The following is a 26,587-nucleotide window of genomic DNA, read 5'->3' as shown; positions in this document are numbered from 1 at the left end:
GCGTGGGTGTCTCGGGGAACAAGGCTCAGGGCCTGTGCAAAGGTCCTGGGGCTGGACTAAGGCTGGGGGCTGCAGCAACTCCACGTGGCCGGGGTGGAGGGAGGGAGGGAGGGAGGCGGGGCGGGCGGAGGCCAGCAGCTGTGGGCCGCAGTGAGGAGCCTGGGGGGAAACCGAGGCACGGATGTTACCCGGGCAGGGATCCGAGCTGCGCCCGTCTTGTGGGAGGAGGCTGGAGGCGGAGGGGGCCCGTGGGGAGGGCCCCGGGGGCCAGGAGCGGAGCCCAGCGGGCCGCGAGTCACTGGGCCTGGTGCGTGTGGGCGGCCGCTGCTGGCAGCGGGCTGGGGCCGGGAGTCGGGGAAAGGTGCAGGCCCGGCTGCCAGGCACGTGACCGCCCAGCCCCGCCGGCCCAGCCCGCCCGCCCCAGACCCTATAAGGCCTGGGAGCCGAGAGCGGAGCCGGCTGCCCGCCGCACCGCCCGCCACCGAGGGAGCCCGCGCGGTCCAGGTGAGCGGGGCTGTGTCTGCTCCTGCGACAGCCCGGCGAGGCCAGACCCGGGTGGGCGCTGGGGCTGCGCGGGACCCCTCACCCCTCCCCTGCCCTGGGGCTGCGCGGGACCCCTCACCCCTCCCCTGCCCTGGGGCTGCGCAGGACCCCCTCACCCCTCCCCTGCCCTGGGGCTGCGCGGGACCCCCTCACCCCTGCCCTGCCCTGGGGCTGCGCGGGACCCCCTCACCCCTGCCCTGCCCTGGGGCTGCGCGGGACCCCCTCACCCCTGCCCTGCCCTGGGGGCTGCGCGGGATCCCTCACCCCTGCCCTGCCCTGGGGCTGCTCAGGACGCCCTCACCCCTCCCCTGCCCTGGGGCTGCGCGGGACCCCTCACCCCTCCCCTGCGGCTCACCCCTCCCCTGCCCTGGGGCTGTGCGGGACCCCCTCACCCCTCCCCTGCGGGTCACCCCTCCCCTGCCCTGGGGCTGCTGGGGACCCCCTCACCCCTCCCCTGCCCTGGGGGCTGCTTGGGACCCCCTCACTCCTCCCCTGCCCTGGGGCTGCGCGGGACCCCTCACCCCTCCCCTACCCTGTGGCTGCGCGGGACCCCTCACCCCTCCCCTGCCCTGTGGCTGCGCGGGACCCCTCACCCCTCCCCTGCCCTGTGGCTGCGCGGGACCCCCTCACCCCTGCCCTGCCCTGGGGCTGCGTGGGACCCCTCACCCCTCCCCTGCCCTGGGGCTGCGTGGGACCCCTCACCCCTCCCCTGCGGCTCACCCCTCCCCTGCCCTGGGGCTGCACGGGACCCCCTCACCCCTCCCCTGCCCTGGGGGCTGCTTGGGACCCCCTCACTCCTCCCCTGCCCTGGGGGGCTGCTTGGGACCCCCTCACTCCTCCCCTGCCCTGGGGGGCTGCTCAGGACCCCCCTCACCCCTCCCCTGCCCTGGGGGCTGCTCGGGACGCCCCTCACCCCTCCCCTGCCCTGGGGCTGCTCGGGAACCCCTCACCCCTCCCCTGCCCTGGGGGCTGCGCGGGACCCCTCACCCCTCCCCTGCCCTGGGGGCTGCTTGGGACCCTCACCCCTCCCCTGCCCTGGGGCTGCTCGGGACCCTCACCCCTCCCCTGCCCTGGGGCTCACCCCTCCCCTGCCCTGGGGCTGCTGGGGACCCCCCTCACCCCTCCCCTGCCCTGGGGGGCTGCTCGGGACCCCCCTCACCCCTCCCCTGCCCTGGGGCTGCTCGGGACCCTCACCCCTCCCCTGCCCTGGGGCTCACCCCTCCCCTGCCCTGGGGCTGCTCGGGACCCTCACCCCTCCCCTGCCCTGGGGCTGCTCGGGACGCCCCTCACCCCTCCTCTGCCCCCCCAGCTGTGGAGACCATCACCATGTCTGCTGCGGAGGGAAGCCGGGAGCCCCCCAAAGCCAAGGGCAAGGTAAGGCAGGGCAGACGTTGGCCGGGGCTGCAGACCCCAGCTCCCGGGGCGGTGGCGTCCCTGGCCGGGGGTCCAGAGAGGGCTTCCCAGGCCAGAGGCAGGGGTGGGGGTGGGCTCTGGGAGCTGCGAGGCCAACTGCCCCCCGTGCCCCAGCGTCGTCCCCAGCACGGGCGCCCCTCTGCGTCCTGGAAGGCCCTGGTTGTCAGAGACCCGGTGGACGGTGTCCTCCGTCTGCGGGTGGGGTGGGGGGACAGTGAGCCTGTCCATCGCCCAGGCCGGGAAACTGAGGCTGAGAGTGACCGGGGCATGTCCCCCCTCCCTCCCCGGCGGTGGTGGGGCGGGGCTGGTGCCGTCCCAGGATCCCAGGCTGTGCCCCGCTCCCTGGCGCTCCTTGGCCCCGGCTCACGGCCCCCTGTCCCAATGCAGACCCTGGGCGGCTTCTTCAGCTCCCTGCCCGGCTTCGGGTCCGCCCGGAACCTCCTGGCCAACGCCCACAGCTCTGCGAGAGAGGCCCGGCCGCGCGAAGACCCCGCGGGCACCAAGCCCCAGGCTCAGGGTAAGCGGGACTTGGGGGGGGGTCCCGGGGCAAGGAAGCCCCCTCGTGGGGGCACCCGGCCGTCGGGGAGCCCTGGTCTGTGTCCGGTGCGGCTGGGGGGGGGTGCAGCTGAAACATTAGACGGAAGTGAGCCGCCCACCTGGTGTCCCTGCCCGCACCCCATGGCCCAGGCTGGGTGCTCCGTGTGTCTGGGCCCCACAGCGCGGCAGCCACTTTCCCAGGCTCACACAGCCCCGCCGTGGTCAGCCGGGTGCTGGGGCAGGCCCCGGGCACGCCGAGGGGGGGCTGTAGGGGACTTGGCTCCGCCCAGGCCTGCAAGGCCCAGAGCCCCGGGCAGCTGACTTGTGTTCCACATACCAAGGCCGACAGGCGGCTGGCAGCTGCGGCGCGCGGGCGGGTGGGCAGGGCGAGGAGAGGGTGCCCCACGCCGGGTGGGGGCCCGGCCACCCTCAGGGCCCTGCCCCGGGGCCTGGTGGCCCCAGGGACTTGGGGGGAGACCCCGGTGGGGGAGGGGCCCGTGGCAGAGCTGGGCCGTGGCCGTCCCCTCCTGCTGTCCCTGGCGGGGCGGCTGGAACACTGCTGACCGTCCTGGCTGCGCCCGGGGGTTGTGTAATGGGCACCCACACCCCTTGCCCTCCCTGACTGGGCCCTGTCCCCACAGGGGCCACCGAGCTGGGTCCCACGGCCAAGGGGACAGAGAAGCCACCTACAGACGAGGTGAGAGGGCCCCCAAGCCCGGTCTCAGGGCCTCGGCCCCCTGTCCACAGCAGGAGCCCCCCCCCCCGGGCGGCGCCTCTTGGGGGTGTCACAGGCGAGGAGGAGGTGGACACCCCTGGGGTCCTGCTTCGGGGTCCCTTCCCCTCTGCACCTGTTCCCACATCCATGGAACGGGTGCCACGGTGCCACGGACGCCGTGTCAGACCGTCTGGTCCCTTGGCAGTCACTCCTCCCAGCGGCCGCTGTGACCTACAGGTCACCAGGAGCTCAGGGAAGCTGGGCCACCCGGCAAGACGTGGGAGTGGGGGACAGCCTGGCCACCTGCCCTGGCCCCGCCCCCAGTCCTGGGCCACCAGGGACCACTCTGACGGCCACGCCAGGGCGGCCAGTCCCAGAAACCCTTCTGCCCCAGGCACAGCCCCTCCTGGGACTCCCCGTCCGCCAGCCCCGGATCCGCTCACCTGGCAGTGGGACCAACACCGCGTTTGGGTCGCTGTGCTAACGGCGCACCTGCTGCACGCCCAGCCCCGGGCCCCCTGTCCTGTCCCCCAGCACCTGTGAAGGAGCTGCTCCCCTTAATCCCGGTTTTTCTGATGAGGATGGGGGCACTGGATCAGAACCGGGGTCTCTGCAGGTGTCGGGGGGGGGGGGGAGGGGAGGGGCCGGGCGGTGGCGGCGGGAAGAGTTCTAGGACTTCCTGTCCTCAGGGGCGGGGCCGCCCCAGATCCAGGCCAGGCGCACCCCCAAGTCACGGCAGCCACGGATATCCCCACACGTGGCCACGCGTCCCTGGGGGCAGGCCACCCCCTCCCCCGCCCTCGCACACGCAGAGAACTTAACTAAAAATAGCACTGGGTGTTCTGTTTTCCTGGGTCAGACAGGAGCCGCCGCAGGGAGCCAGGGTCACCCAGGTTACCGGGCAGCCCCCCCCCCATCCCGGGACCCTCCCGGCGGGCCACTGCGTGTGCCTGAGCAGCGGCCCCGTCCCCCACTCCCCCGGGACACCGGGCTCCAAGTGCCACCAGGGGAGCTGTGGCCAGGGTACGAGCAGTGGGAGGGAGCTGCCCTGGCCATCGGGGACTGGACCGGAGCAAGTGTGGGGTGGAAGGAGCCACGCGGCGCTCAGGCTGGGGCAGGGGCCCTCCCCGCGGGGACGCAGGGAGCCAGGACGCTGGGCGTCGTGGGCAGGGACCCTGTTGACTGTCATGTGCTTTCCCGGCAGGTCACCTCTGGGGTGGCCAACGCGGTGGACGCAGCTAAGGGAGCGGTCCAGGGAGGCCTGGGCACCGCCTGCTCGGCCATCACCGGCACCAAGGAGGCACTGTCCACTGGGGTCCTGGGGGCAGTGGGCGTGGCCAAAGGCATTGTCCAAGGTGGCCTGGACACCACCAAGACTGCACTGACCGGCACCAAAGACACCGTGTCCGCTGGGCTCACAGGGGCTATGAACGTGGCCAAGGGCACCGTCCAGACTGGGGTGGACACCAGCAAGGCCGTGCTGACCGGCACCAAGGACACCGTGTCCGCTGGGCTCACAGGGGCTATGAACGTGGCCAAGAGCACCGTCCAGACTGGGGTGGACACCAGCAAGGCCGTGCTGACCGGAACCAAGGACACCGTGTCCGCTGGGCTCACAGGGGCTATGAACGTGGCCAAGAGCACCGTCCAGACTGGGGTGGACACCAGCAAGGCCGTGCTGACTGGAACCAAGGACACCGTGTCCGCTGGGCTCACAGGGGCTATGAACGTGGCTAAGGGCACCGTCCAGACCGGGGTGGACACCAGCAAGGCCGTGCTGATGGGTACCAAGGACACAGTGTCTGCTGGGCTCACAGGAGCTATGAACATGGCCAAGGGCACCGTCCAAGGTGGCCTGGACACCAGCAAGGCCGTGCTGACGGGTACCAAGGACACCGTGTCCGCTGGGCTCACAGGGGCTATGAACATGGCCAAGGGCACCGTCCAAGGTGGCCTGGACACTAGCAAGGCCGTGCTGACTGGAACCAAGGACACCATGTCCGCTGGGCTCACAGGGGCTATGAACGTGGCCAAGGGCACCGTCCAGACTGGGTTCGACACCAGCAAGGCCGTGCTGACCGGCACCAAGGACACAGTGTCTGCTGGGCTCACAGGGGCTATGAACGTGGCCAAGGGCACCGTCCAGACCGGGGTGGACACCAGCAAGGCCATGCTGACCGGCACCAAGGACACAGTGTCTGCTGGGCTCACAGGGGCTATGAACGTGGCCAAGGGCACCGTCCAGACCGGGGTGGACACCAGCAAGGCCATGCTGACCGGCACCAAGGACACCGTGTCCGCTGGGCTCACAGGGGCTATGAACGTGGCCAAGGGCACCGTCCAGACCGGGGTGGACACCAGCAAGGCCGTGCTGACCGGCACCAAGGACACCGTGTCCGCTGGGCTCACAGGAGCTATGAACATGGCCAAGGGCACCGTCCAGACTGGGTTCAACACCAGCAAGGCTGTGCTGACCGGCACCAAGGACACCGTGTCCGCTGGGCTCACAGGGGCTATGAACGTGGCCAAGGGCACCGTCCAGACCGGGGTGGACACCAGCAAGGCCGTGCTGACCAGCACCAAGGACACCATGTCCGCTGGGCTCACAGGGGCAGTGAACGTGGCCAAGAGCACCGTCCAGACTGGGGTGGACACCAGCAAGGCCGTGCTGACCGGCACCAAGGACACCGTGTCCGCTGGGCTCACAGGGGCTATGAACATGGCCAAGGGCACCGTCCAAGGTGGCCTGGACACTAGCAAGGCCGTGCTGACGGGTACCAAGGACACCGTGTCCGCTGGGCTCACAGGGGCTATGAACGTGGCCAAGGGCACCGTCCAGACCGGGGTGGACACCAGCAAGGCCGTGCTGACTGGAACCAAGGACACCGTGTCCGCTGGGCTCACAGGGGCTATGAATGTGGCCAAGGGCACCGTCCAGACCGGGGTGGACACCAGCAAGGCCGTGCTGACCGGCACCAAGGACACCGTGTCCGCTGGGCTCACAGGGGCTATGAACGTGGCCAAGAGCACCGTCCAGACCGGGGTGGACACCAGCAAGGCCGTGCTGACCGGCACCAAGGACACCGTGTCCGCTGGGCTCACAGGGGCTATGAACGTGGCCAAGAGCACCGTCCAGACCGGGGTGGACACCAGCAAGGCCGTGCTGACCGGCACCAAGGACACCGTGTCCGCTGGGCTCACAGGGGCAGTGAACGTGGCCAAGAGCACCGTCCAGACTGGGTTCGACACCAGCAAGGCCGTGCTGACCGGCACCAAGGACACCGTGTCCGCTGGGCTCACAGGGGCAGTGAACGTGGCCAAGAGCACCGTCCAGACTGGGTTCGACACCAGCAAGGCCGTGCTGACCGGCACCAAGGACACCGTGTCCGCTGGGCTCACAGGGGCAGTGAACGTGGCCAAGAGCACCGTCCAGACTGGGTTCGACACCAGCAAGGCCGTGCTGACCGGCACCAAGGACACTGTGTCCGCTGGGCTCACAGGGGCTATGAACGTGGCCAAGGGCACCGTCCAGACCGGGGTGGACACCAGCAAGGCCGTGCTGACCGGCACCAAGGACACCGTGTCCGCTGGGCTCACAGGGGCTATGAACGTGGCCAAGAGCACCGTCCAGACCGGGGTGGACACCAGCAAGGCCGTGCTGACCGGCACCAAGGACACCGTGTCCGCTGGGCTCACAGGGGCAGTGAACGTGGCCAAGAGCACCGTCCAGACTGGGTTCGACACCAGCAAGGCCGTGCTGACCGGCACCAAGGACACAGTGTCTGCTGGGCTCACAGGAGCTATGAACATGGCCAAGGGCACCGTCCAAGGTGGCCTGGACACCAGCAAGGCCGTGCTGACGGGTACCAAGGACACCGTGTCCGCTGGGCTCACAGGGGCTATGAACGTGGCCAAGGGCACCGTCCAGACTGGGTTCGACACCAGCAAGGCCGTGCTGACCGGCACCAAGGACACTGTGTCCGCTGGGCTCACAGGGGCTATGAACGTGGCCAAGGGCACCGTCCAGACCGGGGTGGACACCAGCAAGGCCGTGCTGACCGGCACCAAGGACACCGTGTCCGCTGGGCTCACAGGAGCTATGAACGTGGCCAAGGGCACCGTCCAGACCGGGGTGGACACCAGCAAGGCCGTGCTGACCGGCACCAAGAGTGCCCTCTGCAGCGGGGTCACGGGTATCGAAGGGGCCGTCCAGGGTGGCCTGGACACTTTGAAATCCGTCCTCCCAGGCCCGAGAGATGCAGTGTCCGCCGGGCTCCCAGGAGCTATTCAACGCGGGCTGACCACGACCCACAGTATCCTGGCGGGCACCACGGACGCCGTCCGCAGCGGGGCAACCGGTGCTATGAACGTGGCCACCGGGGCCGCCGTGTCCTCCGGGCTCACTGGGGCAGGCGACATCTTAGGGGCCGCACACGCCCTGCCCCCAGCTCCCGAGGACGCCGCCTGGGGCAGTGACAGGGCCAGCACCTTGGGCAGGGGGCCAGCTGCCCTGAGCCCCCGGGACGCCCTCGCCGCAGGCCAAGAAGCCACGCCGGTCGGCGAGGACGCTGCCCCCGACGTGGCCGCGCCAGGCGGCGAGCGGGCCGGGCAGCGCGAGGGGGCCACGGGCTTCTCGGAGCTGCGGGACGAGCTCGAGGGGCTGGGGGAGATCTTCCGCCCCATGACCGCCGAGGAGCAAGGTAAGGGCGGGACCCAGGAAGCGTGCGGGCCCCCTGGGCGGGCACAGCGGCCTAACCCGCCGCCTGTCTCCCCAGCCCGGCTGGCCGCCTCCCAGCCCGAGCCCACGGTGCTCTCGGCCGACCGCGGCAGCTACTTCGTCCGTCTGGGCGACCTGGCGCCCGCCTTCCGGCAGCGGGCTTTCGAGCACGCCCTGAGCCACCTGCAGCACGGCCAGTTCCAGGCCAGGGCCGCGCTGGCCCGGCTCCAGGAGTCCTTCCGGCTGGTGAGTGCAGCCCCGACCCCACGGCCCCCGGGCAGGGCCCCTGGGCCAGCTCGACCTGGGGGCAGCGGAACAGGCGGGGGCCAGCACAGTGCGCCCCTGGGGAGGTGCGGGGAGGGGGGCACGGCAGGGCTTATCTGCCTGGGACAGGAGACGGGCACCCCAGCAGGGCGCTGTGGACAGGGGCCCCGCCTCCTCCAGTCCCCTGGACTGGGTCACCGCCGGCTGAGGGCCCCCGTCCCACGGACAGCTGTGGGCACCCCGAGTGGGCAGCTGACCTGGTGTCTGGCGAGAGGACCCCGTCAGGGAGACGTCAGGCCCCAGCCAGGGGCAGGGTGGACGGAGCGGCTGGGGCCTGTCGTCTGAGGACAGGGGCGGGGTCCCCCTGCCCACCGAGAGGACGGCTGGCCCCTGGGGGCTGCTGCGTTCTGGGGAGCTAAGCCCAGCAGGAGCCGCAGCGAGGGGCCAGGGCCCAGGAGAGGCCCACGGGAAGGCAGCTTGGAGCCCAGGCTGAGGCCAGCGGCCCTGGGACAGGAGGGACCGAGCGTGGCTGGGGTGGGCAGGAGACGCTGCCCACACGGGACCGCGCAGGCCACCACGAGGAGCTGGAGTCGGCCCCCAGGGCCCCGGGGAGGGCACAGCCTCGCTGACGTGCGGTGGTGTGGGTGACGGCCGCCGTGGGCTGTGAGCCAGGGCACGGCCTTCCCCCCACGCTGGGAGCCTCCGAACGGCCCCCAGCCGGACAGGCCTTTGCCACGCAGCCAGCCCCCCACCAGGCTCTCTTTCCAGATTGAGGAGACGCAGGCTTCGGGGCAGCCGGCTTTGGACCAGGGCACAGGAGCCACGGAGGACACGGGCCCCCCACAGGTACCTCCAGGGCACACGGCGCCCTACAGGCTCCCCGGCAGGGCTGAGCCCACCCCTCTGTCCCCTCGCGGGCACTCACCTCTCCGCCTCCTCCCCCAGGGGCCGGACGCCGGCGGGGCCCTGGCCCAGGCCCGCGGCCTCCTCCAGCAGCTCCACCGAGCCTACAGCGGGCTGGCCTCCGGCCTGCAGGGCCTCCCGCCGGAGCTGCAGCAGCTGCTGGTGCGGGCGCGGCACAGCCTCTGCGACCTCTACGGCGTCGTGGCCGCGGCGGGGTGCGCGCGGGAGCTGCCCGCCGAGCGCCTGGCCCAGAGCCGTGCGGCCGTGAGCCAGGCGTGGCAGGGGCTGGAGCGGCGGCTGGAGGGCCTGCAGCACGGCCCCCCCCTCGGCTGGCTGGTGGGGCCCTTCGCCTTGCTCCCCCGCGGGCAGCAGCTGTAGGGGCCGTTCCCTGCCCTGCCTGCTGGCCAGAGGCAGCCGTGAGTCCCCCGCGGGCCTGCGGCGGGGAGGTGCCCGGTTCAGCCGCGCCACCGTTCCGCTGTGCCTCCCCTGACCCCGTCCCGGGCTAGGAGCTCAGACCGCTGACCGACGCCCGCTCGCAGCACTCCCGTCAGGAGCTACACGCACGGCCGCGTGCCCAAACCCGAGGGCCTCGCTTCGCTCCCCCCCGACCCCTCCCTCCCTGAAGGGGGCACCCCCAGCCGCACCGTCTGGCCCCAGCCCCACCAGCTGGACCCCAGGCCCCGGGCAGCCCTGTTCTCCGCCAAGAACCACGGCCCCTTGAGCCAGAAAATCCCAGAATGCCACTGTCTGAGCAGTCTCCCACAGCCCCTGCTGTGCCCCAGCGTGGCCAGCAGGGGGCTGCCAGAGAGCGGAGGACGCCGTGGGCAGCGGTCCACCCAGCTCCGCCCGCGGGACAGCAGTGAGCACCCTCCCCCCAGGCAACGGCCCAGGCCCTCCAGGAGCCCGCTGGCCCAGTGGGGTCACCACATCAGCACAGCTCTGAGCGGGGAAGCCGGCACCTCGGGCACAGCCTGGGGACGTCCGTGAGCCCCCGGAGCCTTGTCACCATCCCCACGCGCCGCGGCAGCCGCAGAGACCAGGCCCCGGGACTCGCCTGAAGTCCATCCAAACCCCACGGGGCCCCTCCCCCGGGCTCGGTCACGGTGGGCAGGGCAGCGGCTGGGAGCCCCGGAGCCGGCGCTACCTCCCGCGCAGGACGGGGACACGCAGCCCAAGGTCACGGCACGGCCCTGCTCCAGTGCCCCACGCCGGGGCTGTGATTTGGGGCGGGACGGAGGCTCAGGCCGCAGCCCCGGGTTCCCGGGGACGACCACCTCGCTGCCCGCCCGCTGCTCCCCACCAGCCCGAGGCGTGGGCCGGGCAGCCAGCACCCTCCACGCAAGGCGGCCGCAGCCCAACCCTGTTCCCCAGTGGACGCCGTGTCCAGCCCCCACTGCCCGGGGCCGCTGGCGAACCAATAAAAGTGATTTGTTTTTCATTAAAAAACCCTTTATAGTCATTTCATGGCAATCGGAAATCACAGAAATTAGGCAGAAAAAACCCAGGGGGGCAAATACAAACGAACAGCACAGCGTTCCCCAAAAGTCCTCGGCCCTCCCGGGAGGCGGGCAGGACGGGGGCAGTCCCAGGGCGCCAGGGGCCGAGCCGGGCCGGGCCGCGCCGCGCCGCGCTCAGCTCTCCTCGTCCAGGGACTCCGAGTCCAGCCGCACCCGCTGGCGCTCCGGCCGCTCGCTCCCGGGCCCGTCCAGGTCGGGGCCCTCCCGCGGGCTGCTGGGGGAGCAGAGGAGGGCGGCGTGAGGACCCTCCGGCCCTGTCTGCCCGCGGGGGAGGGGGCGTGGCTTCCTGGCTCCTGCCGCCCCCGGGCCGAGCGGGGGCGGAGCCAAGCCAGGCGGCCGGCCACACGCTCCCGCCAGCCGTGGGCCCCGGCGGCCGGTGCTGCTGACGGACGCCCGCGCGGGCCACTCCGGGAGGAGACGCGGGCAGCGGGCGGAGCCCAGCCCCCACTCACTCGTTGTGCAGGTCTTCGGGGGAGCCGCACCGCGGGCCCCCCTCCGAGTGCTGTCCGTCCTCGGCCTCCTTGTCCTCCACGCACGCCTCCTTCTGGGACACGGCCTCGCCGTTCACGGGGGCCGACGGCTCTGTGGGGACGGGGCCCACGGCAGATGCTGGGCGCTCGGCGGAGACCCCTCCCCCTGCCACGCTGGGCGAGCCAGCCTGCCCCGGCCCCCCCCCCCCGGTGCACCGTGACTGTCCCACGGGCTGGGCCCCTGGGACCTGGTCCCCCGCTGCAGCTGGCCCAGAGCCGAGCGACACGGGAAAAGCCCCCCGCGGCCCGGGACAGAAACCGAGGGGCCTCCAGCCGGACGCCGGCAACACCATCAGGGCGTCGGCCACTCCCAAACCTCCATCAGCAGCCGCTGGGCAGCACCCCACCCCACCCACGGGGGCCCGCGCCCCAGCCCGGCACACACAGGCAGGGTACGCAGGCGTCACGGAGCTGGGCGTGCGCTCGGGGCTCCTGCCTGCCCGCGGCACGACCCCCACACCCCGCAGGGTTCAGCGCCGGCCGGGGCGGGCAGGCCGGAGCCCGGCTCCCTCCTGGGCCCTCACCGGCGCTCGGCTCGTCCTCCGCCTTCTCCTTGGGGGGCTCCTCTGCCCCCAGCTTCTCCTCGGCCTTGTCCTTGTCAGGCCCCGTCTTGTTGGCTTTCTGGACGGCCTCGACCTTCGGCCCCAGCACCCGCGACTTGAGCCGCGTGTACACTTCCGCCGCCTTCTCCATCACGTCCTTGTTGGCTTTGTAGCGGCGAATCTGGCCGCCGAGGAGCGGGGGTCACCAGGCGCCCTCATCGAGGGCCCCCAGCGGCCCCGCCCCCGCCCCCAGCGACCCCACCCGCGCCCCAGCGGCCCCGCCCCCGCCCCCAGTGGCCCTGCCCACCTGCCGGCCCCGCCCCGCCCCGCCCCCGCCCCCTGCCGGCCCCGCCCACCCGGCGGCCCCGCCCCCGCACCTTCTTCAGCGTGGCCACCACGTCCGTGTTCTTCTGCAGGATCTGTGACGTCACTTGCAGGGTCCCCAGCTGCTCCAGCGCCCCGAGACACCGCTGCACGTCCTGCGGGGGCGGGGGCGGGGGCGGTGAGGCCCAGGCCGTCTCCAGGGGCGAGGGCTCTCGCGGGGTCGGGACAGGAAGCAGGGGCCAGGGCAGGGGCAGGAGGGTGACGGCACAGGCGGGCGGCACAGGACCCCCGGGCCCACCTCCTGACGCGGGGCGGGGCCCCGGAACGCCGTTGGGGGGGGGAGGAGCCCCAGGATGCCGTGGGGGGGGAGGGGCCCCGGGACGCCGTGGGGGGGGAGGGGCCCCGGGACGCCGTGGGGGGGGAGGGGCCCCGGGACGCCGTGGGGGGATGAGGGGTCCCGGGACGCCGTGGGGGGCGGGGCCCCGGGACGCCGTGGGGGGATGAGGGGCCCCGGGACGCCGTGGGGGGCGGGGCCCCGGGACGCCGTGGGGGGGGAGGGGCCCCGGGACGCCGTGGGGGGATGAGGGGCCCCGGGACGCCGTGGGGGGCGGGGCCCCGGGACGCCGTGGGGGGGGAGGGGCCCCGGGACGCCGTGTGGGGGGCGGGGCCCCGGGACGCCGTGGGGGGGCGGAGCCCCGGGACGCCGTGGGGGGGCGGGGCCCCGGGACGCCGTGGGGGGGGCGGGGCCCCGGGACGCCGTGGGGGGCGGGGCCCCGGGACGCCGTGGGGGGGCGGGGCCCCGGGACGCCGTGGGGGGGGCGGGGCCCCGGGACGCCGTGGGGGGGCGGGGCCCCGGGACGCCGTGGGGGGGGGGGCCCGGGACGCCGTGGGGGGGGAGGGGCCCCGGGACGCCGTGGGGGGGGCGGGGCCCCGGGACGCCGTGGGGGGGCGGGGCCCCGGGACGCCGTGGGGGGGGGGCCCGGGACGCCGTGGGGGGGGCGGGGCCCCGGGACGCCGTGGGGGGGGGCTCACCGGGTTGTCCACCTTCAGGGCAAACTTGATCTCGCTGTGCAGCTTCTGTAGCTTCTCCTCCACGGAGGGTTCTGGGCCGGGAGGGGTCAGGGGTCAGGGGTCAGGGGTCAGGGGGCCCAGGCATGGAGGAGTCTCGGGTCCCCGCCCTGCACAGGTCCACGGGGTGGCCCAGGTCTGGTGGCCCGGGCTCTGGGAGGCAGGGCTCTGGGGGGCAGGGCTCTGGGGGCCCAGGTCTGGGGGGCAGGGCTCTGGGGGGCAGGGCTCTGGGGGGCAGGGCTCTGGGGGCCCAGGTCTGGGGGGCAGGGCTCTGGGGGCCCAGGTCTGGGGGGCAGGGCTCTGGGGGGCAGGGCTCTGGGGGGCAGGGCTCTGGGAGGCAGGGCTCTGGGGGGCAGGGCTCTGGGGGGCAGGGCTCTGGTGGCCCAGGTCTGGGGGCCCGGGTTCTGGTGGTCCAGGTCTGGGGGCCCGGGTTCTGGTGGTCCAGGTCTGGGGGGCAGGGCTCTGGTGGCCCAGGTCTGGGGGGCAGGGCTCTGGGGGGCACGGCTCTGGTGGTCCAGGTCTGGGGGCCCAGGTCTGGGGGGCAGGGCTCTGGGGGGCAGGGCTCTGGGAGGCAGGGCTCTGGGGGGCAGGGCTCTGGGGGGCAGGGCTCTGGGGGCCCAGGTCTGGGGGCCCGGGCTGGGGGCAGGGCCGGCCGCCGCCGCTCACCTTTCTTCTTCTCCACTTTCCTGTCCGGCGGGAACCCCTCGGACCGCTTCCGGGTGCGCTCCGCCTTCACGGGCCTGGGGAAAGGCGCTCCCTCAGCTGGGCCTGGACGGGGCCTCTCCCTGCGCCCAGCGCTAGGGCCTCGGGGCGGGACAGAGCCTCAGGAGGCCCCGGGGGCTGGGTCTGAGGGCAGCGAGGCTCCGTCGTGGTCTAAGTCCGGGCAGGGGCCAGGGGCCAGGGGCCAGGGGCCAGGAGCCTGCATCCTGTGCACACAGGAATCCCAGCATGCCTTGCGCTGCGCACACCCACTGGCCAGCATGGCCCAGGCCAGGCCTGCTCTGTGACGGCAGATAGCAGCGCCGGCCCCGACCTCAGAACCAACCCCACTGGGCCACGCCTGGGGAGGCCCCCACCACCCACGTGAGGCCCGGACGGAGCTCCAGCTCCTGGCTCAGGCCTGGCCCCGCCCTGGCCGCTGTGACCCTGCGGGGGCTGAAGCAGCAGGTGATGGCCCCTCGGCCACTCCGCCGTTGGAGTAGACGCACCTTCAACAAGGCCACCAGGCTGGGGCGTGGCCGCGTGGCCTCGGCGCCCGGCCCCTCCCACTCCCTGTCAGGAGCCCCCCCCCGGCCTGGCAGCCACGGCGGCATCGGGGGACGGAACCCAGGGGCACGGCCACAGCGGTATCGGGGGACGGCACCCAGGGGCACGGCCACAGCGGTATCAGGGGATGGAACCCAGGGGCACGGCCACGGGCCTGGAGCTTCCTGCACAACCCCAGGGACCCCAGGACGGACGACCAGGGCCTGACTCGGACGCAGGGGGAGGCCACCGCCCGGGGACCAGGGCGGGGAGGCAGGGCTGGGCGGGCCGGGGCGGCTCACTTGGCTCGGGGCCGCTCCTCGGGCCGCCCTCTCTTCTCCTTCGGGCCCGGCTTCCGCGAGGACTCGGTGCTTTGGGGGGGCGGCTTCTTGGGCGGCTTCTTGGCCTGCAGCAGAGAGACGCAGGGCGCTGCGGGGAGAGCGGCCCCTCCACCACAGGCCACGGCCGCCTCGGCCACGCTTCGGGCCGGCAGGCTGGGCAGGAGGACCGTGCCCCGCCCATCCTGCGCAGCGGCTCCACCCAGAGAGGGTCAGCGCCCGCCCAGCTGCCCCCGGCTGCCGCACCCCTGCGCCTCCGTGAAGGCGCGGACGGCGTTCTCCCCGCTCTCCCACAGGAGGGCGCCGTCTGCGGCCCACGCTCAGCGAGGGAAGACCCCAACAGCAGAGGCCCGGGGCAGGGGGGGGCGGGGGCGGGGGCGGGGCCGGGCGGGGCCTGCAGAGCGGGAGGCAGCCCCGGCCCCCAGCCCGGCCACAGCTGAATCAGGGCCTGTCCCCTCCCGCCCACAGCAGCCCCCGGCCCCCAGCTCCCTGCAGCCCCCAGGGCCCTGAGCAACCTGCCCGAGTCCTCCCCCACCCCCCACGCAGGGCCCTGAGCAACCTGCCCGAGTCTCCCCCCACCCCCCACGCAGGGCCCTGAGCAACCTGCCCCGAGGCCCCCCCCTCCGGCTCGGCTCCAGCCCCTCCCTCCCACCAGGCGGGGTCCTGCCCCTGATGGACGCCCCTTCACGCGCACACACCTCCCTCTCGGGCGCGGCCTCGGGCTCCGAGTCCGAGGAGGACGGCGGCCCGCGGCCCCGGCCCCGGCGGCCGCGCTTGCGGCCGGGCTCGGCGTCGCCCCGCAGCTCCTCGCCGCTGCTGCCGCCGCTGGCCCCGCGCCCGGCCCGCTCGCGCCGCCGCTCCTTCTCCTCGCGCTCCTGCGCGCGCAGCCGCCGCAGCTCCTCCTCCTGCTCGCGCCGCCGCCGCGCCTCCAGCTCCCGCCGCCGCGCCGCGTCCCGCCGCTTCCACTCGCTGATGCGGTCCACCTCGTCGCTGTCGCTGCGGGCGGGTGCGCGGGGCGTGAGGGGGCGGTGCCCGCCGGCCCCGCCCAGGCCGCCCCGCCCCGGGCCACACCCACCTGTCGCCGCCGGCCCCACCCTGGTACCCGACCGCCCCCCGCCCCGCCCCGGCCACACCCACCTGCCACCCAAGCCCCGCCCCGCCCTCCACCCCGGGCCACTCCCACCTGTTGCCGCAGGCCCCGCCCTGGCCGGCCCCCCGCCCCGCCCCGGGCCACTCCCCTGTCGCCGCAGGCCCCGCCCAGCCCCCCGGCCCCGCCCCCGGCCCCGCCCCACTCCCACCTGTCGCTGCTGGAGCTGGACGGGGGCTGCTCGGCCTTCGGCTTCCGCCCTCGGGGCTTCGGGGGCGGCTTCTCGGCTGCGGGAAGGGGCGACCCTCGCACACGCGGCCTCGGCGGCCCGGCGACCACCCGGGAGCGCCCGCACGCCCACCTGAGCGCGGTGCGGGGCCACAGGAGGGCGGGCCCTACCTGGCTTCCTGCCCCGAGGAGGTTTCTTGACGGAGACGTCCGAGTCGGAGGAGGAGGACGAGGACGATGAGGAGGACGCCGACCCCGCCGCGGCCGCGGGCTCCTCCTTGGCGCCGTCCGACTCCGCCTTGCAGTCCGAGTCCGAGGCCGAGGGCACCTTCTGGGGAGACGCGGGGCCGGGGCAGCGTCGGCGGAGGACGGGGCCGGCCCCGCCCTGCCAGCCCCCTGGGCGCCTCACCGGACCCCACAGCCCTGCCCCAGCACCCAGAGGCAAAGCCCGTCCCTCGCCACCATGGAGGCCCCGCCAGCCCCCTGGGCGCCTCGCGGCTTGGCCGGACCCCCACAGCCCTGCCCCACCCAGCACCTGGAGGTAAAGCCCGCCCCTCGCCACCATGGGGCCCCGCCAGCCCCCTGGGCGCCTCACCGGACCCCACAGCCCTGCCCCAGCACCCAGAGGCAAAGCCCGTCCCTCGCCACCATGGAGGCCCCGCCAGCCCCCTGGGCGCCTCGCGGCTCGGCCGGACCCCCACAGCCCTGCCCCAGCACCCGGAGGCAAAGCCTGCCCCTCGCCACCATGGAGGCCCCACAGCCTCACCGGAGCAAGTGCGACCCCCAGGGTTCTCACTGGCTTCGCCCCACCTACAGGCACGCGAGCGCGCGCGCGCGCACACACACACACACAGAACGTACCCATCACCCACTCGGGCACCCACGGACACGGGCACCGTGTATACACGCACTCACACTCACCACAGACACGACAGCCCCCCCACCGCCTCCGTGCCCCGGGGTGGGCTCCGCGGGGAGGGCCTGCGCCCGGGGCAGCGGGGGTCAGAGCCACCGCCCACGAAGCGCCCACGGCACGCGGCGCGGGACCAGACAGCTCTACCTTCTTCTTGCGGCCCCCCGGGGGCCCCCGCCGCGGCCCCCGGACCACAGCTCTCTTCTCCGGGGTGAAGTCCTGCGGGCCGATAAGGCGCTGTAGGGGCGCGGCCGCACGGCCCCCTGCCCCGCCCCCACCTCCGCCCCGCCCCGCCTCCACCTCCACCCCTCCCCGCAGCCCCCACCTCCACGCAACCCGCCACGCACCCCGCCACGCCCCCACCTCCACCCCGCCCCGTGCCCTCCCCGCCCCCGCCTCCACCCACCCCGCCACGCCCCCACCTCCGCCCCGCCCCGCCCCGCCGCCCCTCACCTGGTCGCTGGTCTTCTCGGACTCCGAGCTGCTTTCCGAGTTCTCGTCGTCGGAGGGGGACGCGCTGGCTCGTTCCCGGTCGCTGGAGGCCTTGCGCGCGCGTTTGGAGAGGGACATCTGCAGGGGGAAGGCTGCGGGGTCAGCGGGCAGGCGCGGCGCCGCTCTCGGACGCGCCCAGCCGGGCCGGGCAGCTCCGGAACCTTGCGGCGAAGCCTGTCTACAACGCCGGCAACCCACACGGAGTGCAGCTCCAGCCCTGCTGCCCCGCCTCCGATCCACACCCCGGCTGTACCGGCAAGGCACGGGTGCGGCCCCAGTACGGCGCCCCGGCCCAGCCCCGGCTGGGGCAGCCACCTGGAAAAGGCCCAACAGACCCAAGGGCTCTACCGCTCTGCCTTCCAAATACACAAATTCCGAAAACAAAAATAAACTGGGGCCGGCGGCCTGGGTCAAGCCTGCCGTGCCAGCATCCCTCATAGACACCGGTTCCAGTCCCAGCTACTGCACTTCCTGCTAGTGCGCCGGGGGAGGCAGCGGAAGACGGCCGAGTGCTTGGGCCCCTGTGCCCCCATGGGAGACCCGGATGGAGCTCCTGGCCCCAGCCTGGCCCAGCCCCGGGGGTTGTGTCCAGCTAGGGAAGGAACCAACCAATGCAAGTTCTAACTCAGACTTTCAAATAAACAAGGCAATTTTCAAAGACAAACAAGAACCCGAGCGAAAACAAGCCCGTGACAACGCAGGGGGCTGCGTGCCGGGGCCGCTCGGTCAGCTGGCGAGAGAAACCATGGGCGTGGGGGAGGCCGCGGCAACCCACGGCCAGAGCCCTCCATGGGAGGGATCCTGGCACAGGAGGGGCCGGGGCGCAGCGGGTGAAGCCCCTGCCTTGAGGGCCGGCATCCCACGTGGGCGCCAGGTCCCGTCCCAGCTGCTCCCCTTCCCATCCAGCTCCCAGCTGTGGCCTGGGAGAGCAGTGGACGATGACCCAAGTCCCTGGGCCCCTGCACCCGCGTGGGAGACCCGGATGGAGCTCCTGGCTCCTGGCTTCCGCCTGGCCCAGCCCTAGCCGCTGCAGCCATCTGGGGAGTGGCCCAGTGGATGGAAGACCCCCCCCCCCCCGCCAAAGCCTTCCCTGGTGTGGCTAAGGGGATCGCGCGGTAACCTGTGCTTATTTAACGCAAGTTGGCAAGAAAGTTAAGGGGTAACTGACCAGGGTAGCCTGGGAGCGGGTCCGGGGCGAGACAGCCGCCGGGGCCCACTGAGGGGACCGTGCAGACGGGAGGTGGTCGCGGCACGGGGGCGTGGCTGCGCAGGGCGGGGGGCGTGGCTGCGCAGGGCGGGGGGCGTGGCTGCGCAGGGCGGGGGGCGTGGCTGCGCAGGGCGGGGCTCGCTCTCTGCGGGAGGGCACCTGGGGCTCCGCCCGGCGAGGGGGCGGCCGCGCTCACCTTCAGCGCCGACGTCTTCCGCTTCAGGCCGCTGTTGTCGCTGCTCTTGTCGGAGTCTGAGTCGCTCTCCATCCGGTCGCTGGCGGCTGTGGCGGTCACGGCTGTGACGGCCATGACCCCCCGGTCCTCGTCCTCGTCGGTGTCGCTCCTGCCGGCTGGGTCGGCCTCGGGGGCCTCGCTGTCAGAGGAACTCACGGGCTGGGGGAGAGGGTCGCGTCACCCCGCGCCCCCAGACAGGCCTGCCCCCCGGAGGGCCGCCGCCTCCCTGTCTCGGGGTCCGCAGGCCCGAGCTCAGGAGGCCGGCCACGCCGAGGCACTCGGCGACGGCTCGGCCACGGCCGTCGGCTTCTCTGGGGCTCAGGTCCACGTCCACAGCCTCGACCCCGCAGGACGCGCGGGCGGTCACTGCAGACAGCGCCAACAGCCCACGTGGGCGCCGGATCGAGTCCCGGCTGCTCCACTTCCCATCCGGCTGCCGGCTGATGCACTTGGGAGGGCAGCCGAAGACGCCCACGTGCTTGGGCCCCTGCACCCGCATGGGAGCCCTGAAGAAGCTCCTGACCCCTGGCCCTGGCCTGGCCCAGCCCCGGCTGTTGCAGCCACTGGGGAGTGAACCAGCAGGTGGATGACCACCCCGTGACGGGCAGAGGACACTCTGGCGTAAGGATTAAGAAAGATGGGCACTCCCGGCCCCTCCGAGGGCCGGCGGCGGCACGCAGGGGGCACGGCGGGGGAGCACCTGCCGGAGAGTAGCGGTGGATGAACGAGGGTCCCCCCACCACGGGCAGAGGCCGGCAGACGAAGACGGAAACGCCCCGGGGAGGCCAGGGCAGCTCACTCGGGGGACCCGGAGACGCCCCGGGGAGGCCAGGGCAGCTCACTCGGGGGGCCCGGTGCCCGACGTCGACCACAGATGGCACAGGGGAAGTCACTGTAGGCTCGGTGGAGGGACGTGCGTGAGCCCCGGCTGTGTTCAACCATCACCGAGTCAGTCAGCAAATGCCACAGGACACCTGCTACGTGCCCAAGAAAGACCTGGCCTACCCTGGGTGCCGTCTGTGGGAGACCCGGCCTGCCCTGGGTGCCGTCTGTGGGAGACCCGGCCTGCCCTGGGTGCCGTCTACGGGAGACCCGGCCTGCCCTGGGTGCCGTCTACGGGAGACCCGCCCTGCCCTGGGTGCTGTGTACAGGAGACCCGACCTGCCCCTGGGCACGGTCTATGGGAGACCCGGCCTGCCCTGGGCACTGTCTACGGGAGACCCGGCCTGCCGTGGGTGCCGTCTACGGGAGACCTGGCCTGCCGTGGGCGCCGTCTACGGGAGACCCGGCCTGCCCTGGGTGCCGTCTGTGGGAGACCCGGCCTGCCCTGGGTGCCATCTACGGGAAACCTGGCCTGCCCTGGGTGCTGTGTACAGGAGACCCGGCCTGCCCTGGGCGCCATCTGTGGGAGACCCGGCCTGCCCTGGGTGCTGTGTACAGGAGACCTGGCATGCCCTGGGTGCCGTCTATGGGAGACCCAGCCCGTACGGATGACAGAGGGGTAAGCCACACAGCACAGTGTGAGAAGCGGCCGCTGTAGCTCCCGGCACGCACAGAATCCAGCCCCCCCCCCACAGGAGAATCTCCCAGGTCACCCACAGGGCTGCCTCCCAAGTGCCGGCTAACGTCGTAGACGGGAGCATCAGTCTTTAAAACGCACGCGAACAGCAATCAAAACCAGTTCTGCGATGGAACCAGGGGCAGGGGCGCAGCAGACGCCGTGCACCGCGGCCACACGGCCAGACAGGGCCAGGGCTGCAGGAGGCTGGGGTGACCCCCGGTGCGGGGTGGTGGGAACGTGCCAGACTAGACAACGGTGCCGGCTGCCTAGCACGGGGAACACGGTGGCACAATTTCAAATGGCCGAAACAGCGACTTTCACATCATGCGAATTTTATCGCCACTTAAAAAACTGCCGCCCCAGGCCGGACGACAGACACCAGGGCTGGGCCCGCCCCCCGGCCCCCTGCCCCCCGGCCCCCTGCCCCCCGCCCCCTCTGCTTTCCCACCGCGAGGAGCAGCTGGGAGCCCGGGCCAGCCCCGCGCAGACCAGGCGAACGAGACAGAAATGAGAACCAGGTGTTGACAGCCCTGGCGGCTCCGAGCCGAGCGGGTTTTGTCTACGGGGCCAGCGTGGACCCTCGCGGTCTCCGACAGGGGGAAAGCGGCCGAGCAGGCCGCGCCCCAGGAGGGAGCAGCGGCACTTCCGGCCGGCGCGCTCACACGTGCCCTGGGCGTCTTTGGCGTCTTCCGAGGGCTCCCCCACAGGCGCACCGCGAGACGGGGTGCCCATGGCACCGGGGGCGGCCCTGAGGTCTCCCCGTGCAGCGTCAGCACCCCCCAGGCGGGGAGCGACGTCCTGGCTCGCGGCTCAGGATCACGGTCGGCCTGGGTCCACCAGCCTGAGCCCGTGCACGCGGCCTCTCCTCCCTGCAGCTCCCCCCAGCGCCAGACATCCGGGGCCGACCTGTGCGCCCGCAGCCGCCGGCGGCCGGGACACCACCGTGCTCCACAGCTGGAGAAACCGAGTCTGGGGCTCAGGACCGGCCCCTCCCACCCCGTCTGCTCAGGCATCCAAGCCTCTGCCGCGGGGGAGGGGCGGGGCCCTGCCTTCCAGCCGCGGCGTTGGAAGTCCGACCCACGCTGAGGTACGGACGAACTTGGGACTTCAACCAGCGGCCAAAGCTGCCCACTTCCAGTCACGCACCCACGCCCCGATGGCCGCGGGAGGGACGAGCGGACGGGAGGCCACGCCCAGCCTGGCCGCCACGCCCCAGGTGCCCGCACTGCCTGCGTGTGCCGCCGAGTGCCTACTGCACACGTCTGCACCGCACTCGCGCCAACCTGGCAGAGGCCGGCACCACGGCGCTCCAAGGGACGCCGGTGCCCGAGGTACGGGGCAAGCAGGGGGTCCCGGAGCCAGGTCCACCTGCCCACCTGGTGGGGGTCCTTGCCCTGGGGAGAGGTCCCTCCCAGGCCGTCCTCTGCCACCCTGCCCCTGGCCCGTGCAGCACGGGGCCCGCACACAGGCCCTGCACCCCCCATCGGCTAAGGCGTGAGGACGCGTCGCGGGGACCCCTGGGCGGGCACCTGGGCCAGAGGCCAAGAAATCGCGTCCCGGACGGCAGCGGGCGTGGCTGGGTCCCTGCCACCCAGGGAGGGAGGCCGAGCTGACCGCCGCTTCCGGCTGGGGCCACCGCGCGCACATCTGGGGAGTGAACCCCCCGGCTCTCAGTCTCTCTGCCTCTCGTGTTCAGATAAAAATAAGTCAATAGGTCAACGGTTCTCAACCACGGGGTGACGCGGGTCTCCTGGGCGCTCTGGTCAGTGCGACTGTCGTCGGGGGTCATCCTGGCACCAAGACGGCACAGGCCAGAGACGCCGCCCAAGGCCCCGCAGTGCCCCGGCGGCTCTCGACGGCAGACGACGGCCCGGCCCACCTGGCCCATCACGGCGGAACTCCGTCGGCAGGTGCGGACGTTGCGAGAGCCCGGTGTAGCCCTGACGGGCTCAGATCCCGGCTGGCGCTCTCTGGGCAGGTGAGCGAGGGCTCTGGGCCTCCGTCTGCTCATCTTTACGATGCAAAAAAAAAAAAAGATACCACCCACCCAGCCACTCCCAGGACAGACACAACCCACCTGGGGGCCGGCGGCCGTCTGCGGGCCAGAGCCCACACCGCTCGCTCCCCGCCGACCCCGCAGCCCAGCACGGCCCGCGCGGGGTCCCCGCCCCCACAGGAGACATGGATGGAGTTGCAGGCTCCCGGCTTCGGCTCTGCCCAGCCCTGGCCTTGGTGGCCACTTGGGGAGCGAGCCAGCGGACTGTGCAGTGCCCCGGGGCCACGCAGAGCCACGCGCCGTAGGCACAGCTGCACCGGGGCGTGCTCGGTCCCGCGCGGCGCCATCCACGGCTCCAGGGGCTCAGCCCGGGAACCCAGGCCGAGACGCGGGCCCAGCCCCCGCCATGCGCCGTGCCATCCGCACCCTCCACCGGAGACGCTGCCAAGCCTCCGGCGCTCACGAGACATTTGCCGAGTGAACCCCCAGTCCCGGCCCGTGGGCTCCCGCAAGGCGAGGCCAGCGTCCCGGGCCCTCACAGAGCGCATGGGGGGCCACAGACCCTCACAAGCTCTCGACTGGACCCCCTGCAGGCCACAGGTGCGAGGCAGGACCAGGCGCCACCAAAGCGCCCCGCCTCTGCCCAGGAAACCAAAGCCTCAGGCTCCCTTCCCACTCACCGCCCGGCTCCTCCCACGCCCGTCCAGCTCAGGGGCAGGGCCCGGAGCTCGGCCTCCTCGACCCCCAGCAGCCGCCCCCGCTTTGCTGGACGCCTCCCCGTCAGGCACCCGTTTGCCCCCCCCCAGTCTGAGCTCTGACCGACGGGGCGGGGCGGCGGGGCTGTCGGTGGAAGCCTCGGTTCTCTCCCCTGTAGGACAAGCGGCTCCGGGGCTGCGGCTGCCCCCGTAAGGCTCCGGCCCGCTCCGCCCGCTGCGCGCCCACCGGGGCCCGGCACTCACCGGGGGGGCGCTGTAGCTGGCGTGCGGGTTGTTCTGGATCTCCCACAGCCCCTCGTTGAAGCCCTTCCTCTTGTTGGGCTTGCCGTACTTGTCTTTACATTTGTCGTAGGGGAACAGGTCCTTGGGCCCCAGGAAGGCTCTGGAGAGAGCGAGCGCGGGCCGGTCAGAGCCAGGCCGCCCGGAGGCCCGGGAGACGCCGAGCCCCGGCTGGGCACACTTACGTCTCGTGCGTGCCGAAGAAGAAGATGGGGTACTTGTTGGGAGGGGGCTTCACGGCGCCGTCGGCGATGTCGTCGATCTGCAGGGAGAGGCCATGAGGGGCGGCTGGGGTGGGGTGGGGTGGGGTGGGGTGGGGGCCCCGACCCGGACTGCGCCCCGGGACCGCCCGAGCTGCTCGAGGGGAAGCGCGCCCGGAGGAGGGAGCCCTCCAGCCCGGAACCGGCGTCGCCACCCCATCAGGCACCTGCACGCTTCGGGGGACCCCATGCGCCCCCGGCCCCCCCCATAAGGGAGCGGATGCGAAGGCCGTGTTCCACCTGAGCAAACGGGTCCCTGACGCCAGCGCGGGGCGGGGTCGCGCTCGGCCTCTGCGAGCGCCCAGGACCCTCCCCCGGGCCCCTCCAGCCGGCAGGCGCTCAGGCAGCCGGGCGCTCCAAGGAGGCAGAGGGTGGGGGGTGGGCTGCGGGAGCCAGGCCCTGAGCATCCAGGAAGTCCCACCCTCCCCCTGCAGGCCCACGGGCTCCGGCAGCTGTCAGTCACCTCCCCACAGGAGGCTCGCAGCCCCTTCCCTTCCAATCAGGGCTCGGGGAGCCGCGGGGGGGAGTGGGGGAGGGGGCGGGGGCTCCGGGGAGCGAGCGCCGGGCTGGGACCGGAGAAGAGGAGGAAGTGGCGGGTTCCAGCTCCGCGCTCCCCGGGACGGGAGCGCGCAGGTCAGCGGGGCCCGGGCCACCTTCCCAGCTCCGCGCGGCCGCCGCGACCCTCCCGGCCTCCTCCCGACTGCTCCAAGTCCTGGGCTCCTGGGCGCGGCCAGCCCTCCAGCACCCCCAGCCCCCGACCCCCCGGGCCCGGCCCGGCAAGACGTCTGGGCATCCCAGCCCCCGACCCCCCGGGCCCGGCCCAGCAAGACGTCTGGGCATCCCAGCCCCCGACCCCCCGGGCCCGGCCCAGCAAGACGTCTGGGCATCCCAGCCTCCCCACTCCGGCCGCCCCAGCCCCCGACCCCCCAGCCCCGGCCCTGCCAAACGTCTGGGCATCCCAGCCCCCGGCCCCCCAGCCCATCCCGGCAAACCTTCTAGGCATCCCAGCCCCCGACCCCCCAGGCCCAGCCCGGCAAGTCCTCAGGACACCCCAGCTCCCGACCCCCCAGGCCCGGCCCAGCAAGACGTCTGGGCATCCCAGCCCCCGACCCCCCAGGCCCGGCCCGGCAAGACGTCTGGGCATCCCAGCCCCCGACCCCCCAGGCCCAGCCCAGCAAGATGTCTGGGCATCCCAGCCTCCCCACTCCGGGAGCCCCAGGTCCAGCCCAGCAAGTCCTCCGGGGCCCCAGCCCCCGACCCCCCAGCCCCGGCCCCCCCATGCCCAGCCCGGCAAGTCCTCCGGACACCCCAGCCCCCGACCCCCCAGGCCCGGCCCTGCCAAACGTCTGGGCATCCCAGCCCCCGACCCCCCAGACCCGGGCTGGCCGGGCACCCCCCAGCTCCCGACTCCCCATGCCCAGCCCGACAAGTCCTCCGGACACCCCAGCTCCCGACCCCCCCAGGCCCGGCCCAGCAAGACCTCTGGGCATCCCTGCCTCCCCACTCCGGGCGCCCCAGCCCCCAACCCCCCAGGCCAGGGCTGGCCCGGCACCCCCCAGCTCCCGACCCCCCAGGCCCGGCCCAGCAAGTCCTTGGGGCGCCCCAGCCCCCGACCCCCCAGGCCCGGCCCAGCAAGACGTCTGGGCATCCCAGCCCCCGACCCCCCAGGCCCGGCCCAGCAGGCCCTCCCTGCGCCCCAGCCCCTGGCCCCCCCCAGGCCCGGCCCCGCAAGTCCTCCGGCGCCCCAGCCCCCGGCCCCCCAGGCCCCGCTCTGGCTCCCCCAGCCACTTCCCGCACCCCACATTCCTTCAGCCCAGGGGGCAACCTGAACCCTACAACCTGGGGCTGCCATCGGCCTCTGGGACCCCGCCCCGCACTCCTGCCCCCGAGACAGGCCCTGCAACCCCACCCCACAAACCTGGGACCCCAGGCCTCCCAGGGGGGAACCCGCGGTCCCCCGGCCCAGCCTCCCGGCTTCCCCTTGACGCTGGGGGTCTCGACCCCCTCCAACGCGGCTCTCCCCGGCCCCTCTAACCTCCTGCGTGGGAGCCCGGCCTTGGGGTCCCCCCAAAACCCTCGTCCTCACCGCCGGGCCCCTCATTCGGAGATGCAGGCACCCCCCGCCCAACGAGAAGCGAGCCCCCAGCCCCATTTCACCCCCGGCCCCAGCCTCGGGGCCAAGCCCCTCTCTCCGTGTTTCCGCCTCTGCAGCCCCCCAACACAGAGCCCGGGACCCCCAGCGCCAACCCGCTCGGCCTCCGGGGGGGGGCGGGGGCGGGGACCTCGCCCCTGCAGCCCCAGCTCCCTGCGAACTCTGCGCCCACGACTCGGGCCGGGGGACCCCTCCCCAGTGCGAGCGCTCAGCTCTCCCAGGCTCAGGCACCCGCAGGCCCAGGGACCCCGGATATGGGCTCCGTCAGGCCCGTGCACCCCAGAGCTCGGGGCTCCAGGGTCGGGCACCCCCAGACCCCCAAGTATCAGCTCCCAGGGGCCCGGACCCCCGAGCACTGTTGCCTCGGACTCGGGCGCCCCGGACGCCGGCCCCCAGGCCCGGGACCCCCCCCAGGCCCGGGACCCCCCCCCCAGGCCCGGGACCCCCCAGGCCCGGCGCGCGGCTTCCTCAGCCCCCGGGACCCCACCCCCCCCGCGGGGCCCATCCCCCGCGAGGCCTCACCCGGGCCGGCCAGTGCGGGTAGCCCTTCATCTTGGCGAACACCAAGTCCCCGGGCTTGAAGGCGTAGGGCATGGTGGCGGCGGGAGGCCCAGGCCGCGGAGAGCGGCGGCGGCGGCGGCGGGAGGCGAAGCCGGGGGCGGGAGCGGGACGCCGAGGGGGCGGGGGCGGCCGTCCGGGCAGCCGGCCGGCGCGTACTTATTGGGCTCCGGGACTCCGGAAGTCCCGCCCCCCGGCCGTCAGCGGCCAGGATGGCTGTCGCTCAGAACCACGTGCGGGGACGGAG

General features: G+C 73.6%; 2 protein-coding genes across 4 annotated transcripts; one reads left to right on the top strand and one right to left on the bottom strand.

Annotated features, from left to right (window-relative positions):
• Positions 1-353: 353 nt before the first annotated feature.
• Positions 354-10,538, top strand: PLIN4 (perilipin 4). The gene is made up of 8 exons (XM_070058657.2): positions 354-504; positions 1,853-1,917; positions 2,344-2,473; positions 3,135-3,190; positions 4,413-7,908; positions 7,984-8,171; positions 8,958-9,035; positions 9,135-10,538. Exons 2-8 carry the CDS (start codon positions 1,870-1,872, stop codon positions 9,468-9,470), a joined length of 4,332 nt encoding a protein of 1,443 aa, XP_069914758.2. The 5' UTR covers positions 354-504; positions 1,853-1,869; the 3' UTR covers positions 9,471-10,538.
• Positions 10,520-26,482, bottom strand: HDGFL2 (HDGF like 2). Of its 3 annotated transcripts, none has more exons than XM_089316142.1 (16): positions 26,305-26,482; positions 23,556-23,632; positions 23,335-23,473; positions 18,780-18,977; positions 17,338-17,454; positions 17,032-17,103; positions 16,143-16,302; positions 15,955-16,030; positions 15,355-15,652; positions 14,621-14,724; positions 13,740-13,813; positions 13,038-13,108; positions 12,059-12,160; positions 11,664-11,862; positions 11,062-11,191; positions 10,520-10,823 (listed from the first exon to the last, which is right to left on the bottom strand). In XM_089316142.1, the coding sequence occupies exons 1-16, from the start codon at positions 26,374-26,376 to the stop codon at positions 10,724-10,726; spliced, it is 1,989 nt and encodes a 662-aa protein (XP_089172268.1). In that variant the 5' UTR covers positions 26,377-26,482; the 3' UTR covers positions 10,520-10,723. The 3 variants fall into 3 exon arrangements, with proteins under 3 accessions (XP_089172268.1, XP_069914759.2, XP_089172269.1); XM_070058658.2 differs by having other exon boundaries at positions 10,520-10,820; XM_089316143.1 differs by lacking the exon at positions 26,305-26,482 and adding an exon at positions 23,871-24,001.
• Between the last annotated feature and the right edge of the window lie 105 nt (positions 26,483-26,587).

The sequence above is a fragment of the Oryctolagus cuniculus genome, chromosome 16 (genome assembly GCF_051225735.1).
Source record: "Oryctolagus cuniculus isolate XC-2025 breed Fujian yellow rabbit chromosome 16, ASM5122573v1, whole genome shotgun sequence".
Lineage (NCBI taxonomy): Eukaryota > Metazoa > Chordata > Mammalia > Lagomorpha > Leporidae > Oryctolagus > Oryctolagus cuniculus.
Note: the sequence above shows the minus strand (reverse complement) of the source record. Positions and strands in the feature narration are given on the sequence as shown.

Coding starts and splice junctions, on each gene's coding strand:
- PLIN4 (XM_070058657.2), top strand. CDS start 1,870: ATGTCTGCTGCGGAGGGAAGCCGGGAGCCCCCCAAAGCCAAGGGCAAG. Junction 3,191..4,412: donor AGAAGCCACCTACAGACGAG/GTGAGAGGGCCC, acceptor CTTTCCCGGCAG/GTCACCTCTGGGGTGGCCAA. Junction 7,909..7,983: donor CATGACCGCCGAGGAGCAAG/GTAAGGGCGGGA, acceptor CTGTCTCCCCAG/CCCGGCTGGCCGCCTCCCAG.
- HDGFL2 (XM_089316142.1), bottom strand. CDS start 26,376: ATGCCCTACGCCTTCAAGCCCGGGGACTTGGTGTTCGCCAAGATGAAG. Junction 11,863..12,058: donor TGGTGGCCACGCTGAAGAAG/GTGCGGGGGCGG, acceptor CTCGGCGGCCAG/ATTCGCCGCTACAAAGCCAA. Junction 11,192..11,663: donor GGAGGACGAGCCGAGCGCCG/GTGAGGGCCCAG, acceptor CCGTCCCCACAG/AGCCGTCGGCCCCCGTGAAC.